At 36.1% G+C, this 18,624-nt stretch overlaps 1 protein-coding gene across 1 annotated transcript in view; it reads left to right on the top strand.

Annotated features, from left to right (window-relative positions):
• Nucleotides 1-18,624, top strand: part of GRIK4 (glutamate ionotropic receptor kainate type subunit 4) — a 758,447-nt gene that overhangs the window by 731,017 nt on the left and 8,806 nt on the right. Inside the window, exons 16-19 of the mRNA XM_063436300.1 lie at nucleotides 954-1,127; nucleotides 7,294-7,459; nucleotides 12,210-12,435; nucleotides 13,519-13,647. Of these exons, the coding sequence (XP_063292370.1) occupies nucleotides 954-1,127; nucleotides 7,294-7,459; nucleotides 12,210-12,435; nucleotides 13,519-13,647 (695 nt within the window). The remainder of the gene's footprint in view (nucleotides 1-953; nucleotides 1,128-7,293; nucleotides 7,460-12,209; nucleotides 12,436-13,518; nucleotides 13,648-18,624) is intronic.

Genomic DNA, 18,624 nt, shown 5'->3' with positions numbered 1-18,624 from the left:
CTTTTTTTTTTTACAATCTATACCTAATACCATAATTCACTGCAGAGATTTAAAGGGCTGCATAATGTTTCTATCTCTCTGTCATTAACAATGTGTGTCCTGATTATGCCTGGACTGAAATATATTTTGATGTAATTTACTAAATATTTAATTTAAATAAAAAAAAAAATAGAACATAACATAAAAAGTTAGATTTTGCTTTATTCAGTAGCATAATTTCCAGGTAAGTGATGGTACCTTTTCAAATGACAAAACAAACAAATATCATTTTTTGTTGGTCTGTAGTATTATTTTACTTTGTAAATCACTATTTCATGATTGAACAGTAGTGCTAAACACATTTGAATTAAACTGTGATTGACATATATGAAGCCAAAGCCTGCCGCAACACCAGTGTTCCCCAATTTTTTAGCAGGTCCTATTCTAGCAATCTAATGCTTGCTCTTATGAAATTAACACACCCACTTGGGAAAATGTATTGATACATTGGCATCCTGACAGGCTTATGTAATAATAATAACAAAGTACTTAACCAGATTACACTGGTTTCCAAGTACCTTAGCCCAACATCCAACATTTGTTTGTGTTTTTTTTGTTACTATCACCCAATCGGAAGGCTGAGTCAACCCTGCCAGGATTATGAACCTGCGACCCAAGGGTTAGAACAGATTCCGCTGATGCATTAGCCCACTGAGCTATTTCACCAATAATGAACTACAACTATATCTTGTAACTAAATTCTAATTATTTTGGCCCGATTTAGGTGTTTTTTTTTGTTTGTTTTTTAAAAACATTATATTGTTTGAGCTTTAGAGTTGCAGCTTAGTGATTGAGTGGATCTCATAGGTTTTAAATATTATGATGTATTATTTAAATGGTAACATTGTAAAAAAAAAATGTTATGAACTGGTAAAAGTCTGCAAGGCTAACTTGTCAAACTTTTATCTTGCCAGCCTGACTCCATATGAATGGTACAGTCCTCATCCATGTGCCCAGGGAAGGTGCAATCTCCTTGTAAACCAATACTCGCTTGGAAACAGCTTTTGGTTTCCTGTTGGAGGATTTATGCAGCAAGGGTCTACTATAGCTCCGAGAGCTCTTTCTACGCGATGTGTCAGTGGTGTCTGGTGAGTCATGCATTCAAAATTGTAATTTAGCAATTCCTGACTAATAGTAAACCGATAATTTACAAGAACAGCATATGGAGAAGTCACGCAAGTGAAAGTCATACAGTAATGACTTGTTCCTGTGGATAAGCAAAGTCTGGATGGTCCAGCTATAGACAACAGTGAACTCAAAGGTGAATACTTTTAGCATGGGAGTTTTCTTCAAGGCATAGTTTCTCTCTAGAAAGGATGAATGTTCTACAGTACTTAAAGCCTCATTCATTTAGCTTTTGAGACCTAACAAGTTCATTTTAATTAGCTTGCTTTCCTTATCAAGACAATATAGACTCTGTCATGGCTCTAATTAAATTAAATTGAGATTGCATGAAGATATGGAATGCAGGGGTGTACAATACTACTATATTCATTTACTTGCTATTACATCAGAATAAAAGATTCATGCCATTTGATTATTATATATTGTCTGTGTCTATCTATTAATTGGTTTCCTTTTGAAGTGCAAATGTCTTAGTGGCATGGGTTATTTGTGATTAGTCTGTAGTGATAACTCATATAACAATTATGAAGATGACATTGATAGACCGTTTTGGCCCTGAACTCTACTTCACCTTGATTGGTTTTTTTTTCTGGTTGAAAAAAGACTATTTGAATACGCTGAACCAAATGGACAGAATATTTCTTATTCTAAAAGGAAAGGGCACATTTGATAAACTTTTCTAAATCTTCATTATAAATATAAAATAAAACAGCATCTCATGAACAAAGGTTAGCAAGCAGTTTTAGGTGAGATTTATTATTATTTTTTCATTAGTTTAAATTCAAGATAAGTGACAGTTCCTTTTTAAAGTAGGCAAGCTTAAAAAAAAATACCTCCTAAAAATGGGAAAGACAGTGAAAAAAAGCTGAAGTAAAAAACACGCAGTCTCAATACTTAAAGGGACACTATAGTCACCAGAACAACTACAGCTTATTGAATTTGTTCTGGTAAGTAGAATCATTACCATCAGGCTTTTTGCTGTAACGGTAGAAGACGGTGTGTCTTTTCAGAGAAAATGCAGTGTTTACATTACAGCCTAGTGATAACTCACTGGCCACTCCTCAGATAGCTGTTAGAGATCCTTCCTGGGTCATGGCTACCTAAAATGCATCCAAACATTCAGTATCTCCTCCCTCTGCATGCAGACACTGAACTTTCCTCATAGAGATTAATTGATTCAATGCATCTCTATGAGGAGATGCTGATTGGCCAGGGCTGTGTTTGAATCATGCTGGCTCTGCCCCTGATCTGCCTCCTTGTCAGTCTCAGCCAATCCTACGGAGAAGCATTGTGATTGGATCAGACCACCACTTCTGATGATGTCAGCAGACTGCTTGTGTTTTTTTTTTAGGCAAACAGCACGCAGATCCATAGCTTCTGCCTTGAATACAGTAAGATTTTGCTATATTTATGGCATGAGGCATGAGGGGCCCAGGGGGACTAGATGGTGGTGTTAACACTATAGGGTTAGGAATACATGTTTGTGTTCCTGACCCTGTAGTGATCCTTTAAGGGGTACTAGAATCACAAAAGGGAAAAAAATCCAGCAAGTCTGGCAAAAAGCTAGTGAGATACACTGATCAGCCACAACTGTAAAACCACCTGCCTAGTATCATGTAGATCCCCCTTGTACTGCCAAAACACCTCTGAGTCAAGGCATGACCTCTAAAAATGTATTGTGGTATTTAGCACCAAGACATCAGCATATGATCCTTTAAAGAGACACTATAGGCACCCAGACCACTTCGTCTCATTGAGGTTGTCTGAGTGCTGTGCAATTTTGGGCACCTGTTCTAAAGAAGGATATTATGGCACTAGAAAAAGTGCAGAGGCGGGCTACAAAATTAATACAAGAAATGGAACATATCAGCTATGAAGAAAGGTTAACAAATTTAAACCTATTTAGTTTAGAAAAACGTCGCCTGAGAGGGGATATGATAACATTATAAAATATATTCGGGGCCAATACAAACCATTGTGTGGAAATCTATTCACAAACGGGACTTTACATAGGACACGAGGTCATGCGTTTAGACTAGAAGAAAGAAGATTTAGTCTAAGGCAAAGGAAAGGTTTTTTTACTGTAAGAACAATCAGGATGTGGAATACTCTGCCTGAAGAAGTGGTTTTATCAGAGTCCATACAGATGTTCAAACAGCTACTAGATGCATACTTGCAAAAACAGAATATTCAAGGATATAATATTTTAATGTAGGGTAATAACTGCTTGATCCAAGGATAAATCTGACTGCCATTCTGGGGTCAAGAAGGATTTTTTTTCCTAGCTTGTTGCAAAATTGGAAGTGCTTCAAACTGGTTTTTTTTTTGCCTTCTTTTGGATCAACAGCAAAAAACATATGTGAAGAAGGCTGAACTTGATGGACGCAAGTCTCTTTTCAGCTATGTAACTATGCAAACTATGTAAACATCACTACTTTCTGACACTGGCATGAGTAAAGCTCTATATTTTACATTGAGTACACCATATATATATGTGATATATGGTGTATTCAATGTATATGGGAGAGATTTAAACTAAGTGAAAATATTCATTACAGGTTCACTTTAACTGAACAAATATTGTGAAACAACATTGGACGTCCTCACACTTTTCATGAGTATATATATACACACACACTGATCAATATTGTACAGGTTACCTTGCGTGCTGCCAGAACAGTTCTGATGCAAGGCATAGACTCCATGAGACCTTTCAATGTGTCTTGTGGTATCTGGCTCCAAGACATTAGCAGCAGATTCTTTTAAGTCCTGCAAGTTGCGAGGTGGGGCCTCCATGTTCAATCAGATTAAGATCTGAGGGAATTTGGAGACCAAGACAACACGTTAATCTCTTTGTCATGTCCCTTAAACCATTCTTGAGCCATTGTCAGAGTGTGGCAGGGTGCATTATCCTTCTGATAGAGGCCACTGCCATTAGGGAACACCGTTGCTATGAAGTGGTGTATGCGGTCTGCAACTATATTTAGGTAGGTGGTACATATCAAAGTAACATACACATGAATGCGAGGACCCAAAGAATAACACTGCCTGCCTTATTCCCATAGTGCATCCTGCTGCCATCTCTTCCCAAGGTAAACGAAACACATGCACCCCGGCCATCCACCTGATCCAAAAGAAAATGTGATTCATAAGACCAGGCAACTTCCTTCCATTGCATCATGGTCCAGTTCTGACACTTTTGGTAGTAGACATGGACAGGTCTGCAGCTACGCAGCCTCATATGCAGCAAACTGTGATGCACTGTGTGTTCTGATGCCTTTCTATCATGGCCAGCATTAAGTTTTACAGCAATTTGAGCTACAATAGCTCTACTGTGTGATTAGATCACGTGGGCTAGCCTTTGCTCCGCAAGTGCATCAATGAGCACCCAATTGACGCCCATGACCCTGATGCTGTCCTGTCTTGCAACAGTTGTCCTTTTGTCCTCTCTTGCAACAGTTTTGATTATAACCACTGCATACTGAGAAAAACCCACAAGACTTGCCACTTTTGGATGCTCTGACCCATTTTTCGAGCCATCATTATTTGGTCCATGTCAAAGTCACTCAGATCTTCCAACACATGGAGTTTAAGAACTGACTGATCACTTTCTGCTTAATATATCCCACCGCTTGAGAGGTGCCATTGTAATGATATAATTATTCAATTCACTTCACCTGTCAGTGGTTTTAATGTTGTGGCCAATCAGAGTGTGTGTATATATATATATATATATATATATATATATATATATATATATATATATATATATACACACACACTCTATATATATATATATATATATATATATATATATATATATATATATATATATATATATATATATAGATAGATAGATATAGATATAGTTAATACATTGCTAAACACAAATACACACACCAGTCAAGCCATAAGACTTGCTTTTCCCACAGGAATCTCACTTTTAAAGTCCTCTAACTACTGCAAGGGATTCTGGGTAGGCATATGCAAATTAGCTCAACAAAGAACCACATTTTATCTCATAATTCCAATTTATACATGGATTCCTTGTAGTACATGTCTGCTGTATACAACAGCTTTGAAACACAACTCAGGAAGTGGAGCAAAATCAGTGAACCACTCATGGCCAGCTGTTTCATTGTTAATGCAACTCATCAGCATGAGGTTAGTTACTGGCTTGCTTTGGAGGCTTGGCGTTAGTACATACCAAATATAGTTGTGGTGGGGAAAATAGTGTGGATGAAAACCCCTTCCACCTGAAGTGAGTGGATAGTTAATACATTGCTAAACACAAATACACACACCAGTCATACCATAAGACTTGCTTTCCCCACAGAAATCTCACTCTAACAGTGCTCTCACTTAACAAAGCTCATTTGCATATGCCAATCCAGAGTCCCTTGCAGTAGCGAGAGCACTGTTAAAGTTAGATTTCTGTGGGAACAGGAAGTCTTATGGCTTGACTGGTGTGTTAACTCTCCACTTACTTCAGGTGGAAGGGGTTTTCAATACACAATACACAATACAATATAGCAGAAATAAATATATATATATATATATATATATATATATATATATATATATATATATACACTCTGAAATATATAAGGGTTAGAGGGTAAGTGTAATTTTCATTTTACCACTCCACTTGGTTTACTTGAAGTGGCTTTACACTCAGTGCACTTTTGCATGACTGTGTGTTAAGTTAGAGGTACTTAATTACACGTGTTTTGTAGCTACTAAACATTTTTTTTGGGTGCCATATCAGTATTTAAGCTCCTTGAATTGCACAGTGCACTTTTGTTGTAGGTAGAAGCCTTGTTAAATAAAAGTACTTTAACAAAGAAATGCTTTCTTACCTGGCAACTACAGTTGTAATAAAAATTATTCAATCTCCTTTGATAATCAGGTTTATTATTAAAATTTACAGACCTTCAGTTTTTTGCAATGAAAAAAATCAAACAAAAGTAAGTAAAAAAGCTCAGTACGATGAATGCTTCAAGTGGTTTCCCCAGATTCAACTGAAAATGCAACTTATGTCTTCTCCAGTCTCAAAATTGTTCAACCCCCTGAATAGAATCCCTCACAACAGCACAAATATGCAAAGCATATGTTGTCTTAAACATACCTGATGCAACTAATCAAGTGCTTCATCAGCTGCATCAAGTGTGCTTGAGCTGGAACACTTGAAATATCTGAACTGGCTAGGGGTTTATTGAGCGTCATGTTTGACTGCATTTTAGAAATATGGCTAAGCCAAATGAATGCTCCACAAAGTTAAGAGAAGAGATCATCACCCTTCACAAACGAGGAAAACTTTTTTGTATATACTGATGTAAGTGGATTGTTGCACTTTACACTGTTTTTGCATAGTTAATTATATCACTTTGTTGTATTATTTGCACATTGATTGATATTGATATAGTGCACTCTAATAGGTATTGTTTGCATTTTATTCATATGCACTTCTTTTTTCACTTATGTGTACTATAAATTAAGTGGTTTGAACATCACAGTGCACTATTTGTGTATTATCTATTGTCTTAAAGACACAGCATGTTTTTTATTTCTTATTTTATATGTGAATGTTTTGAGCTTGTACACTGGTGACGTGCACATATTTCATTTTTTCAGTGCCTTTTTTATACTTGTTGAGTTTATATACAATATTTTATGGTTGCAAACATCTGCCAGTTGTTGGTATGGACAGATATTTCGAAAATACTTTAAAAACAAGGCCTTAACCCCTTAAGGACCAAACTTCTGGAATAAAAGGGAATCATGACGTGTCACACACGTCATGTGTCCTTAAGGGGTTAAAGAGAAACTCAATACGCTCTAAGGGTTAGATTATTTTAACAGAGTAAGCATTTCCTCTGCTTATTGAATAGCAATTGGTCCAAAGTCCATGGGGAAATTGCTATGCAGTAAGCAGAGCAAGTACTTACTCTACTAAGATAATATAGCCTCACAATTTAGCAAACTGCAACATAAATCCAAACTGCAACATTTATGCAAAAATAACTAGTTTGAAAAAAAAAAATCTGAAACTCCCTAAATCATGTTAGGTTTAATTCGGAAAGTTGCAGAACATATATTTTTTATAAAGTATTTATTCTCCATATGTAGGTGGGCATTTACCCTGATCATCATTTCGTCATACACAGCAAATCTTGCTGCTTTTCTAACTGTGCAGAGAATGGATGTACCCATAGAATCAGTTGATGATCTTGCAGATCAGACTACAATTGAGTATGGCACAATTCATGGAGGTTCTAGCATGACCTTCTTTCAGGTAAATATTTACTTTTATTCATTTACTATGCAAATGTTCTGCTCAAATACTAGAATACCACATTATTATTATTATTATTATTATTATTATTATTATTGCCATTTATATAGCGCCAACAGATTCCCTAGCACTCAGCAGATGTTCAGCAATACATATAAGGGTACACATTTCTCAATTTATCTTAAGGAGCAGACACAAGTAGGTGGTTTGTTTTTGCCTACCCTTAAGTTTATAGATTTTTTTGATTGAGTAACTAAAATAATAGATTAGGGTGGTGCAAAAGACATTGCTTATCTAGATTTCAGTAAGGCTTTTGACACTGTTGCACATAGAAGGCTTATCAATATTTAAATTTGACTTCCAATATTGTTGAAAGGGTAAGCCAGTGGCTGAGTGACAGGCAACAGAGGGTTGTAGTCAATTGAATATATTCGAAGCATGGTCTTGTCACCAGTGGGGTACTTGGGCCCATTCTCTTTAATATTTTTATTATTGATATTGCAGAAGGTCTTGATGGTAAGGTATGTATTTGTGCTGATGATACTAATATGTAACAGGGGTGATGTTCCAGGAGTGATAAGCCAAATGGCAAATGATTTAGGTAAAATAGAAAAATGGTCAGAGCTGTTGAAGCTGACATTTAATGTAGATAATTGCAAGATAATGGATCTTGGAGGTAAAACCCCAAGGGCAGATTACAGAATATTTGATAGAGTACTAACCTCAACATCTAATGAAAGGGGATTTATCCCTCCCATAGCCAGTAACCTGTGTTTATTATACATTATCCCTCCCATAGCCAGTAACCTGTGTTTATTATACATTATCCTCCCATAGCCAGTAACCTGTGTTTATTATACATTATCCCTCCAATAGCCAGTAACCTGTGTTTATTATACATTATCCCCATAATTATTTATCGTTGGAGGGGTTATTATTAATATGACAGTACATCTAATTATGTGTGATCATGTTACAACTTTATAATAATAATGTTACAACTTTAAAGGAACACTATAGTCACCTAAATTACTTTAGCTAAATAAAGCAGTTTTAGTGTATAGATCATTCCCCTGCAATTCCACTGCTCAATTCACCTTCATTTAGGAGTTAAATCACTTTGTTTCTGTTTATGCAGCCCTAGCCACACCTCCCCTAGCTATGATTGACAGAGCCTGCATGACAAAAAAAAAACTGGTTTCACTTTCAAACAGATGTAATTTACCTTAAATAATTGTATCTCAATCTCTAAATTGAACTTTAATCACATACAGCAGGCTCTTGCAGGGTCTAGCAAACTATTAACATAGCAGGTGATAAAAAAAATCGTAGTTAAACAGAACTTGCAATAAAGAAAGCCTAAATAGGGCTCTCTTTACAGGAAGTGTTTATGGAAGGCTGTGCAAGTCACATGCAGGGAGGTGTGACTAGGGTTAATAAACAAAGGGATTTAACTCCTAAATGGCAGAGGATTGAGCAGTGAGGCTGCAGGGGCATGTTCTATAAACCAAAACTGCTTCATTAAGCTAAAGTTGTTCAGGTGACTATAGTGTCCCTCTAAGACCAACTTGGATAGATATTGAAAAAGCTGATCTTGGCAACATCAAACCTCTATCTCTCATATGGTGCGATGGCGAGTTTGTGAAAAATATAAAAACTAATAACCTGATGAATAATACAATGATCTACATAGTAAAATATCTAAAGAAAAAAATATGGTACCAAACATATATCAAAGAATGCCCCATGCTTAAAACTCTATGTAAAAGATATAAACCTTCAAGAATAGGAAGAGTGTGGAATTAAAAAAATTGAAGAGTTATTAGAGGGGAACCAAATTTTAACATTTCCAACGTTACAGCTTAAATATAATCTCCCTTCTAATGAAATATTTAACTATTTAAGAATAAAATCCTTCATTTCAAGTAAAGAATTCTCGGAAAATACCCCAGTTGATAAATTTATAGCATTCCATTATAAGAAAAAAATAGCTTCTAGATTTAATCAATTTATAAAAAAACAAAAGCAAACAGATAAAGCATTAGCAATGATCAAATGGGAGCAAGAATTTCACATTTCTTTTCCGCTTGATGAGTAGTTATCTGGTCTACACTTAGTAAAAAGGTATATTTCAAACTTGTCTATAGATGGTATTTGGTCCCTACTCGTTTACACAAATTTCAACCTACACTTCTACCAGATTGCTGGAGATGTGGCAGAGCATTGGGTTCATTCCCCCACATATGGTGGGATTGTGAGGAATTGAACCCTATGAAAACAATTCTTTCCGGTCTAGTAAATTCTATTCTTAAGGCACAAATCGATATCACGGCCCAAATGTTTCTGTTCCATTTAGATATGTCAAGGGCTAAAATAAAATCAAAAATCCTCATGATTCATATCTTTATGGCAAGTAAAATAGTTATGGCCAGGAACTGGTGAAATATTGGTCCTTTAAACTGGCATGACATACGTACACAAGTTGATTTCCAATATAGGATGGAAGCAGGTATAGTAATGGACAGAGTATCTAAAGAGAAATATGACGAAATTTGTCTCCTTGGGTTAGATTTTCAAGAACTAAAGCTCCATTCCCCCACTGATTCCCCAATACCATCTCTTCACTGTGAGGAAACCTAGTAGTTTCATTTTCTTTATTTTTTGCCTCTGTTTTGTCTGGGTATGAAAGGGAGAATTGTGATTGTCTTTGTGATTTGTACACTTTTATTGTATTGTATAAATATGACATATAGTTTCAGCAATGATACGTATTTAAAATAATGCACTGCAATATAGTAAATTGACATGTAAAGTATGTTATATGGGTGAAATTTAAACGAAAAATAAACATATATATATATAAAAAAAAGACTATTCCTTTAAGCTCCACAGATGCTCAACACACTTTTAGCTAAAATTTGCTGTTTACAGCAAGTTGTTGAAGCTCATTTACTCACAAAATTACCTGCAGTATTCATACATAAGGAACAATGGTAAATTGGAAGAGAACAAAAATCACACATCATGCTTCTACTTTTGGACCCCAGAAGTATTTTGCATCACCTTTTTCTTCAAGCCATAAAGAAATCACCTTCCAAAAAGGATACCAGTGAAGCTCCTAGCCCCAATATTCACTGCTACCAAGAGAAGACCCCTACCATCTTTCAAAAGATGTCTAACAAAATTTTATTTTGAAGCTGGATAGACAAAGCTTGACACTCCATTAAGACTTTACATTTTTGAACGATAGATCAATTTATCTTAAGGAGCAGACACAAGAACATTGTTTGTTTTTGTGTACCCTTATCAAGTCACACTTTGCAGTAGCACTCAACTCTCTACTGGTTAATTGAATCACTAATGCATATACATCTCCCTTTGTCTTTACATATTCTGCCTTTCCTTAACTCTAGAGCAATTTTTCTCTCTTCCCTTTAGCATTTTTTGTACTTGTATGCTTACTTTCTGTTTTCTTTTATGTTGTATCCAACATTTAATTTTCCTACACTTATAGCATTTGTTATTAAGAGTTTCCTTGCATCGTCTGGCCATATTTGCAATAATCTGTTGTACCAATACCTTTTTGCATTCCTAGACTATAATGCATTGATTCATCCTTATGCTGATAATGGTATGACACAAATTTCAGGGACAATATAAATCTCAAACCCACTTCTGTTTGCCTTTAATTGAAGCAAATATATCTGTATATATATTTACATGTATATAAATTAACATATATAGTTTTATTTATTTCTTTGTTTAATTGTTTCTATTTCTTTTGATTTATCCTTCAGTAATAATTTCTAAATTGCATTCTAAATGTATGATTTTATAACAAATCTTGGACTTTATCCCAAACGGTTTTACTTATATAATGTATTTTATATTGCGTGCCTTTTGTATTCCCAAGATCTTCCTGTATATGTTTGCATTGCTCAGCCATATGTTTAAATTGTCATGTAATACATGTCACATATGCATGTAAATTGTCACTCGTGTATTCCTTCATCAAATAATCCCTATTCTTATTTTCCGTTTGACTTTCTTCCTCACATTCACATTAATATAATTGCTTCTTTATTTAAAAAACCCTTTTCTAATATGGCTGACTATGGACCTCATCTACAAGATCCCTTCTTGTTAGAGACACATGTATCTAAGGAGAACCAGCCATCAATATCAAACTGGAAAATGTATTCGTATGCATTGTTGCAGTACTGGACTCCTCTCCACCCCTTACTACTCATTTTTTGTATATTGCCGGCTGTTTTCCACTGGGCACAGCTATGGGGCCTCTAACCTCAACACATCCTGTTTTTCCTAACCCTATCCAAAATTAATGTACTTCTTTTGAAGATATTTACACATCAACTTACTGAAGTCCATTATTATTTACTTATTTGTTTTTGTTTTTTTAATTCAGAGACCCGTTGGCTTTCTCACTGAAGTGGGAAGATAAGGTATCTCTTGTGACATATTAACTGTCACTCTTTGCAGCTACAATTGACAGACTTATATCTGCTGTTTTCCTAGCGTTGGGCACCTATACCAGGAAAATATTGTCTACTGGCTGAGCTTTATTATACTCAGAGACCAGCCTGCCATGATTGATAGTAAATACCACGGATCTTTGAACTTCCTTTTAGGCATAACGGATTTTAGCAGCAGTTGTTAATCCCATTTAGCGAATTGACATTGTAATGTTTAAATGAGATGCAACATTCAAATTGCACTTATATTTTATTAGAATTCCCGATACCAAACTTACCAACGGATGTGGAATTACATGCACTCCAAACAACCAAGTGTATTTGTAAAGAGCACAGAGGAGGGGATAGCACGTGTGCTCAATTCAAACTACGCCTTCCTCTTGGAATCTACAATGAATGAATATTATCGTCAACGCAACTGTAATCTCACCCAAGTTGGAGGCCTTTTGGATACTAAGGGTTATGGCATCGGCATGCCTGTAGGTAAGAATAGCAATTGTGATCTTTTACATAAGTGCACTTTTAATAAACATATGATATGGGTTTGCACATATTTTCAACATCGGCCAGTTTGAAGTAATTTTAAAGTTGAAATATAAATAGTTAGAATTTATTGACAAGTGTTCCTGTGGACTGTGTGGAATTCTGAGGAATCAGGGGTAATATCCAAGGATTATCATTTTGACCTCCATCTATATAAATTAAAGGATCACTAAAGTGTCAGGAACACAAACATGTATTCCTGATCCTATAGTGTTAAAACCACCATCTAGCCCCCCTGGGCCCCTCATGCCTCCATAAATATAGCAAAATCTTACTGTATTCAAGCCTGAAGCTGTAATTCTGCATGCTGTTTGACTCAGAAAAACAAGCAGTCTGCTGACATCATCAGAAGTGGTAGCCTGATCCAATCACAATGCTTCCCCATAGGATTGGCTGAGCCTGACAAAGAGGCAGATCAGGGGCAGAGCCAGCATGATTCAAGCACAGCCCTGGCCAATCAACATCTCCTCATAGAGATTAATTGAATCAATGAATCTCTATGAGGAAAGTTCAGTGTCTGCATGCAGAGGGAATGCTGAATGTTTGGATGCAGTTTAGGCAGCCTAACCCAGGAAGGATCTCTAACAGCCATCTAATGAGTGGCCAGTGAAGTTATCACTAGGCTGTAATGTAAACACTGCATTTGCTCTGAAAAGACAGTGCTTACAGCAAAAAGCCTGAAGGCAATGTTTCTACTCATCAGAACATATTCAATAAGCTGTAGTTGTTCTGGTGACTATAGTGTCCCTTTAATGAGGTTTGTTCAATATGTTATATATGTTGTATGCAGCTGTATTATTGTAAAAAATCTTGTTTCTTTAAAAAACTGTGGCATACATTGAACATTGCAACTTACATGTTAGTGAATATGCACAAATGAAAAACGAGATGCACCTGAGGCAAATCACACCCGCACACAGAGAAAGTGAGTATGTTACACAGACATACCATATTTACAGTGATTTGCACAACTTTGTGATACTCATTGAAACAGGTTTTTTTGTACGATTGCATGTTCAATAGGTTCAACATTCCGTGATGAATTTGACTTGGCGATCCTTCAGCTTCAAGAGAACAACTGTCTAGAGGACCTCAAGCGCAAATGGTGGGATGGAGGAAAATGTCCAAAAGAAGAGGACCACAGAGCAAAAGGCAAATACCCATATACAAGTTATATACAAAACTACATGAAACAAATAATAGAAATAGATAACACATACAAGTGCATACAAATCAGTGGGCAAAAAAGAAAGGGATACAGCTGTACATAAGATGAAGACTTTAAGACACCCTTAAAGGTGCCTCCCCCGGGTAATGGGGGGCTGTGTAGACCTCCTCACCGTCACTGGTGTTCACAATACACGAGCCGAGAAAGGTCAGAAATCCAGGTAAAATACAAAATCTTATTTATTATGCCAAAAAGTAAACAAAAAAAAAATTATCAATAATATGAGTAAAATATACATCATAGAGCCCAGGTCCTACGTGTTTGGTTCATATGTGAACTTCCTCAGGAACCTACAGTCTTAAAACAAATGCAATGCAGTAAAATATTGGTATACAAAAGAACCTCCTTAATTCTTCCCTCCCCCGAGTCGCATTATAAAGGAAATGTCCTTCATGTTAATTGGTGGTTAAGTGCGTGTTGCTCCTCTTTCCTCAGGTGTTCAATCAGTGTTTATCAATGCTTTATTCTTGCACCCCTTTTCTCACAGCTGTGAATCCTTCAATCGTAATCTTGACAGTTTCTCATGCGCTCCAAGGCACACTTCTGTGTGTTCCAGCAACGTCACTTCTGTTTTTGCGTTCCACCCAAGCCAGATATGCGTTCCATGGATGCCAGTGTCCGTGCTCTGATTGTGAGTCTCGTATGCATTTAAAGTCCATTGAGAACAGGTCAACTACCTACTGAGGAAAAACGTATTAAACTTCAAAATATCAATTGTAATTTCTATTCATTTAGGAGCCATAACCCACACCACATGATAATCGTGACAGAATTAAAGACCAAAAAACAAATAAAAAATAGCTTACTACAATCATTCCAATATAATTTGAACAGTACACCTTAGTATGCCTTGCTCACTAGAGTGCTTGAAAGCAGGCTATTTAAAGTAGTCTCTTAAGTAGGAGTAAAAAAAAAAAAAGTTCATTTAAAGTTTTTTCTTTTTTTTAACTCCTTCTTAAGAGACTACTTTAAATAGTCTACTAAGTTGTCTCAAATAATGGATTCATGTACTTTTGAGAGAGATTTTGAACTATATTTCCTCCTCTCCAATGTGGAGGGACTCTTTCTATGCTGAGGCATTTCAACTGTGTTAAATTAAATTTTGGATAAGACCTACAGTGGGTAAAAAAGATCTCACCAGTGGATACACTAGAAAAATATGGAGAATTTTCCATACGAATCGTGGTACAGGCTTTACAGCATTGGCATCCTCTGAAACCCATTTCTGCTAAATTATCTATTTTAGAGTGTTTATGTTTGATGGAGCTTGGAGCCAATAGAATTTGTAAGTTCCTATTCTTCCTATAAATTTTTAGGGGATCTCTAGGAAGTAGTTCTCCTAATATCGGGTCTTTCAATGAAATGGGCCAAACATTTTTAAGCTTTTCATAATCTCTCTGAGTTGGGTATGATATCTAGTCATAAAGGCATATCCAAATTATCCATTTTCCCTACTTTTATTATTCTCCTTAAGGAGATAATTTCTTTTCACTTTCGACATTTCCCTGATTTGTTTCTCTATATTATTCTTATTTTAGCCCTTTTGGATGAGTTTTTGTTTAACATGATCTGCCTGTGTCTTGGAATCTTGAACTGTGGAACAATTGCATCTGACCCTTGTCAACTGACTCTTTTTTATGCCCTCTAACCACTGCCGATGGTGACAGCTAGTCCTATGTACATAGCTATTACTATCTGTTGGCGTGAAGAAACACTTGGTGATGTCTCGTCCCCTATTTGATAAAGTGACATCCAAAAAATCACTTTGTGTTTTGTTCCATACCGGGGTAAACTTCAAGTTATGCTTATTGTTATTGAGGTATGAAACAAAATTATTAAACCGTGACTGATTCCCTTTCCACATGATAATAACATCATCAATATACCGTCACCATAGTACCAGGTGTGCCCTAATGTTATGCTCAGACCACACAAAGAGATCTTCCCACCTTCTCATGTAGGTATTGGCATAACTGAGAGCAAACCCAGTACCCATGGCGCTACCTCTATTCTGTAAAAAAAATAAGCATGCTCTAAAATAAATATCACACCTAGTAAAATAAAATCCTGTAAACCCTGGGAAATGTTTTTGTCTTGGTCAATAAAAAATGTAATAGCCTCCAAGTCTAAATTATGACTGATAATCGTATATAAGGAGATTACATCCAGAGTAGTCCAGCTAAAATCATCAGTCCACTCTATATTTTCCATTTCTTGTAATAGGGACTTCGTGTCTTTTACATAAGACCGGGCCTCCTGGGCATATTACTGTAAATAAAAATTGACAAAGGCTTAAAGGTTGGCTGTAATGGAACTAATCCGACTGATGATGGGAAAAAACAAGTTGTTTTGTAATTTTGGCAGAAAATAAAAGATTGGGATATTAGGAAATTTTTCAAAATACAAAATCCAGGTTTTTTTTGAAGAAATAATACTAAATAATAATAAATCTAAATATGTTTTCATTGATTTATTGAATTCTTCTGTGGTATCTTTCATTAAAACTTGATATGTTTTTCGATCTCCCAAAATATTTGCCGCCTCTTTCAAATAGTAATCTTTCATCATAATGACTATTCCCCCTCCCTTATCGTCTTTTTTAAATATGATATCCTTTCTTTCTATTAAAGTTCTTGTAGTATATTTACTGCAGTGTCTGTGCGGCAAGCAATATGTGGGCCGTACAAAAAGATGCCTCAAAATTCGAATTATGGAACACATTAACAACATGAAGGGTATTTTAACACATTCAGTCACAACCCACTGTAGGTCTTGTCCAAAAAATTTTTTAACACAGTTGAGATGCCTCAGCATAGAAAGAGTCCCTCCACATTGGAGAGGAGGAAATAGAGTTAAAAATCTCTCTCAAAGGGAGACATATTGGATCCACAAACTACGGACGTTGGAACCTTCCTGACTTAATGTGGATATAGACTTGGTCTGTTTTTTTTGTTGTTGTTTTTTTATCAACTGTTTCATTGGTTATATCATTCATTTTATATTTTCATTTAGTATAGCTAGAACTGTTTTATATAGTTCATATCTATATATGTATGCTTTCAATACATAATGAATCAGTTATGAGTTGGAAACAGGTATATAGAAACATAGAAACATAGAAACATAGAATGTGACGGCAGATAAGAACCATTCGGCCCATCTAGTCTGCCCAGTTTTCTAAATACTTTCATTAGTCCCTGGCCTTATCTTATAGTTAGGATAGCCTTATGCCTATCCCACGCATGCTTAAACTCCTTTACTGTGTTAACCTCTACCACTTCAGCTGGAAGGCTATTCCATGCATCCACTACCCTCTCAGTAAAGTAATACTTCCTGATATTATTTTTAAACCTTTGTCCCTCTAATTTAAGACTATGTCCTCTTGTTGTGGTAGTTTTTCTTCTTTTAAATATAGTCTCCTCCTTTACTGTGTTGATTCCCTTTATGTATTTGAATGTTTCTATCATATCCCCCCTGTCTCGTCTTTCCTCCATGCTATACATGTTAAGATCCTTTAACCTTTCCTGGTAAGTTTTATCCTGCAATCCATGAACCAGTTTAGTAGCCCTTCTTTGAACTCTCTCTAAGGTATCAATATCCTTCTGAAGATAGGGTCTCCAGTACTGTGTACAGTACTCCAAGTGAGGTCTCACCAGTGTTCTGTACAATGGCATGAGCACTTCCCTCTTTCTACTGCTAATACCTCTCCCTATACAACCAAGCATTCTGCTAGCATTTCCTGCTGCTCTATTACATTGTCTGCCTACCTTTAAGTCATCAGAAATAATCACCCCTAAATCCCTTTCCTCAGATGTTGAGGTTAGGACTCTATCAAATATTCTGTACTCTGCCCTTGGGTTTTTACGTCCAAGATGCATTATCTTGCACTTATCCACATTAAATGTCAGTTGCCACAACTCTGACCATTTTTCTAGTCTACCTAAATCATTTTACATTTGGCTTATCCCTCCTGGAACATCAACCCTGTTACATATCTTAGTATCATCCGCAAAAAGACACACCTTACCATCAAGACCTTCTGCAATATCACTAATAAAAATATTAAAGAGAATGGGTCCAAGTACAGATCCCTGAGGTACCCCACTGGTGACAAGCCCAAGCTTCGAATATACTCCATTGACTACAACCCTCTGTTGCCTGTCACTCAGCCACTGCCTTACCCATTCAACAATATTGGAATCCAAACTCAAAGATTGTAGTTTGTTGATAAGCCTTCTATGTGCAACAGTGTCAAAAGCCTTACTGAAATCGAGGTAAGCAATGTCTACTGCACCACCCTGATCTATAATTTTAGTTACCCAATCAAAAAAATCAATAAGATTAGTTTGGCATGATCTCCCTGAAGTAATCCCATGTTGTCTCTGATCTTGAAATCCATGTGTTTTTAGATGTTCAACAATCCTATCCTTTAACATGGTTTCCATCACTTTCCCCACTACTGAAGTTAGGCTTACTGGCCTATAGTTGCCCGACTCCTCCCTATTACCTTTCTTGTGAATGGGCACAACATTCGCTAACTTCCAATCTTCTGGGACTACTCCTGTTATCAATGATTGGTTAAATAAATCTGTTAATGGTTTTGCTAGTACACCACTAAGCTCTTTTAATAGCTTTGGGTGTATTCCATCAGGTCCCATTGACTTATTTGTCTTTACTTTTGACAGTTGAAATAGAACCTCTTCCTCTGTAAACTCACGTGTAATAAATGACTCATTTATCCTTTTTCTTAACTGAGGTCCCTTTCCTTCATTTTCATCTGTAAATACCGAACAAAAATATTCATTGAGGCAGTCAGCTAGACCTTTATCCTCATCTACATACCTTCCTTCTTTTGTTTTTAATCTAACTAATCCTTGTTTTACTTTTCTTTTCTCATTTAT

Source organism: Pelobates fuscus, chromosome 11, assembly GCF_036172605.1.
Source record: "Pelobates fuscus isolate aPelFus1 chromosome 11, aPelFus1.pri, whole genome shotgun sequence".
Classification (NCBI taxonomy): domain Eukaryota; kingdom Metazoa; phylum Chordata; class Amphibia; order Anura; family Pelobatidae; genus Pelobates; species Pelobates fuscus.
This window is presented reverse-complemented; position numbering and strand designations above follow the sequence as displayed.